General features: G+C 36.3%; 2 protein-coding genes across 3 annotated transcripts in view; one reads left to right on the forward strand and one right to left on the reverse strand.

Annotated features, from left to right (window-relative positions):
- The window catches only part of LOC128250272 (uncharacterized), a 19,427-nt gene extending 17,267 nt beyond the window's left edge, over positions 1-2,160 (forward strand). Inside the window, exons 2-3 of the mRNA XM_052975014.1 lie at positions 741-1,062; positions 2,104-2,160. Coding sequence (XP_052830974.1) covers positions 759-1,062; positions 2,104-2,141 — 342 coding nt within the window. The 5' untranslated portion in view covers positions 741-758 and the 3' untranslated portion in view covers positions 2,142-2,160. The remainder of the gene's footprint in view (positions 1-740; positions 1,063-2,103) is intronic.
- LOC128250265 (uncharacterized) overlaps positions 1-3,291 on the reverse strand; it is a 119,166-nt gene that overhangs the window by 11,844 nt on the left and 104,031 nt on the right. The gene's annotated exons all lie outside the window — the stretch shown is intronic.

Consider the following 3,291-nt stretch of genomic DNA (forward strand, 5'->3'; position numbering starts at 1 on the left):
TATATGCTGCTTTTCATAATCTAATAATAATACTGAATTCAAATTTTGGCTCTAGACGTGCAGTTTCGGTTCGTGGGAGGTGGGATAAGACAATTACATCGACCCCAGTGCTCATCTGGTACTTATTCTTTTTATCGGTCCCGAAAGGATGAAGTAGTAAAAAATGCTGCTCGGCATTTCGTCCGTCCTTACATTCTGAGTTCAAATTCCGCCACGGATGATTTTGGCCCATAGCCTTTCGGGGTCTCTAACATAAGCCACTTTTGAGCAGTGGGGTAAATGCAATCGACTTACCCTTCCACGAAATTGCTGACCTTGTGCCAAAATCTGAAACCAATATTTCTTATAATTTTCATGACATTTTATTTGCCCTCTAATTTCATTCTTTCATTCGCATTCATTCACCAATCTTTTCTCATATCCCTGCCCCTGTTTTAAGATATTTGCTTCTTTAATTCATGCTTCATTTACATTTTATGTTTTGTTCTGCTGTTATTTTTATTCATCATTTTTTGCGTCGACTGCAGACCACTTTTTTGGCTGTTCTCATGTGTTAGTTTTCTTTCCCATTCATCTGTAGTTTCATTCTTTTTCTCATCCTGTATTTCTTTGGTTTTCGACCGCTCTTCTTCTTCTTCTTCTTCTTCTTCTCTCCCCTCCTCCTTCTTCTTCGTTTTCTTCTATAACTAAAATTATATTTTCTTTAAAGATCTTTCTCTCATTTGTTTTACTACTTATAGACGTTGCAATAACAAAAAATGACGCCTGCTAATGGTATTTATATTGGTCTGACATCTAAAATGACTATTAAATGTCGGTATAATGTGAAGAACCTTCTTAATTTCAAGCTATTGAGAAACGAAGTTACAGTTGTATATATGGAATACTACAGGTCCATAAAAAGATTTAAAACAATTGTCAATAAGGATGATTTCGACTGCACTTTAGCTTATTGCAGTAAAGGTGAGGTTACTTGCTGGAAACGAAATCCCACTTGCAGAGATGCAACATACTACAACTGTGGCATTATGAAAGAAGTTTCGAAACCTAGGTTTATGAAAGGTCAGTTTTACTACTTTTTTCGCTAATGCAGTTCCATTATTACTGATTTTCAGAAGTGTTGTTTTTATTGCATGCTTTTTCCTGTGCAACTTTACTTTTGTTTTTAGATTTCTGTTTTTGATTGTGCTGAAAGTAATCTAGAAAATATGTACAGTGTGTAGTTGTGCTATTTTCGGGAGCGTGAAGTGAATGCTTCGCTAATTGATATATTAGGTGCGAGAAACGTTTAAGGACATATTTGTTAATTTAATAAAACGACACTAATCTAGCGAAAACGAAATGTAGTTCGATAAAAAATTGTGCATGAATTCTCAATAAGTTTTCTTATAAAACTATTCTGTAAATCTTCGATGCGAATCCGGAATTGTTGATATGCCTGCACTAAATGGATCTTATCAATTTCGGACGTCACTTAGATAATGCCGGCCTTCAGTGAAGCTGTGGTATTGTGAGGATGTTATTGAGTTCCTCTTTCAGCAATGCTTCAAACGTAGTAGTCCATCTGGCGAGTTTGGAGGTCACAAGTTTTGTGTTGCATGATTGTAAAGATTACCTGTCATCCATTCTTGGACTACATGGGTTTGTATGACAGTGCAAAAGCTATGTTGAAACACATATGGCCTCCCACTTCGTTCGTAACTCATCTATACAGAGCTTAATTAGCTATCCCCAGCGCACCTCAACGCATAAAAAAAAAATCTGCTCATAACCATCTGGTCGAAGTTTTTCTCATCAGAGAAGAATCAAAACTAGCCATGTTCGTGAGGGTTTTAAACCTCCTTAAATAACTCTTTGATATGGATCAAACGGTTTCTCTGTGTATTTTCAGACGTTAATTAGTTTGTCTTCTACTTGGACATCTGATGCTACTTTTATCGCATGCCCTTGTGCACTAAGTTTCCATTCCGACACCTGAATTTCTTTGGTGATGGTTCCCATTGATTTTCCGAGATCATCATCGATAAAACTTTGAGCGTGTTTGACGAATTGCCGTGTCCTTATAGTCTCGAAACTTTTAGAATGTGTTTTTCTTTATTATAGGTGAAACATTCCAACAAGTAGCTTCCAATTCTATATAAACTTTGTGTACAAAAATATCAGGCATCGTTTAGAAAGTTGACATTTTCTAAATCACTGTGTTCAGCATTGCTTTAATTATAAAGTTAAACATTCGAACACTTAGAAGCAACATCTAACAGAATGGTACAACAAATTATACATGCGAAGTGTTTGGAGATAAAATTTCGCGAATAATCTATACGGAATGATATGAGAAAAGGTGAGCTGATTATCTTTGTTTCAACCTGGTTAATGTTTTTAATTGTTGCTATTTAGCCTCAGATAAGTGAACACACTTAGTTTTAAACATATGTGTGCATTCGTTTTTGCATATGTTTGCGACATGCGTATTTGTATACTTTTACACGTATATGTGCTTTTTGCATGAGGGTATGCATGTATATTTCTATGGTATTAGTAATTCTGAATGTGCCCAATTTCATTTGTTACTTCTAACAAATTGGTAACAATAGAGAGCATTAGATCAGAAAATGAGGTAGTCCATACGTTAGAAGAGGCGAACGGAAAAGTCATACGGCGTGATTGCGGTATAAATAATCATTGATCATTTCCTCAACGCAAATCACAAACGATGCTTTGTTCATACAAGGGCCTGATCTCTGAAACCCACTGGGTAAAAACCGTTCGACTGACAGCGAGTGTATGGACTCAACAAGTATCAAGGCTCCATTTAGGTATGAGACGGACTGCACCGAGCTTGTGAAATGATTCCAGGCGCAACTTACCCTAAACGTTTTCAACGAACAATGGATTGGAGATGGTGGACTTTGAATGTTGATCGTCGCTACAATGTACGCACACACGCGCGCGTGCGCACATACACATGTGCATATATATGCATATATATATGTTTATGTATATATATATATATACTAGCAGTATAACCCGACCTTGTCCGGCTGTGTCTTATTATGCCATCTACGATAAGTTTTGCTAGCTGAAAATCAACTAAAAAAGAAAGCCTTACAACGAAAAAACCCTTATGATGTAAATATGTTCATAATTCAAAAGACGATGAAATTAATAGGGAAAGTCTGAAGGCTGTTTTGCGTAAAATTATTAAGCATACGTAAATTTCATCCGTGTAATTGGCTATAGAAATGCTTGTGCAAAACAACTTTTTGCGCTGCCCTGATTATACATAGCAGG

This window comes from Octopus bimaculoides, chromosome 20 (assembly GCF_001194135.2).
Source record: "Octopus bimaculoides isolate UCB-OBI-ISO-001 chromosome 20, ASM119413v2, whole genome shotgun sequence".
NCBI classification, from domain to species: domain Eukaryota; kingdom Metazoa; phylum Mollusca; class Cephalopoda; order Octopoda; family Octopodidae; genus Octopus; species Octopus bimaculoides.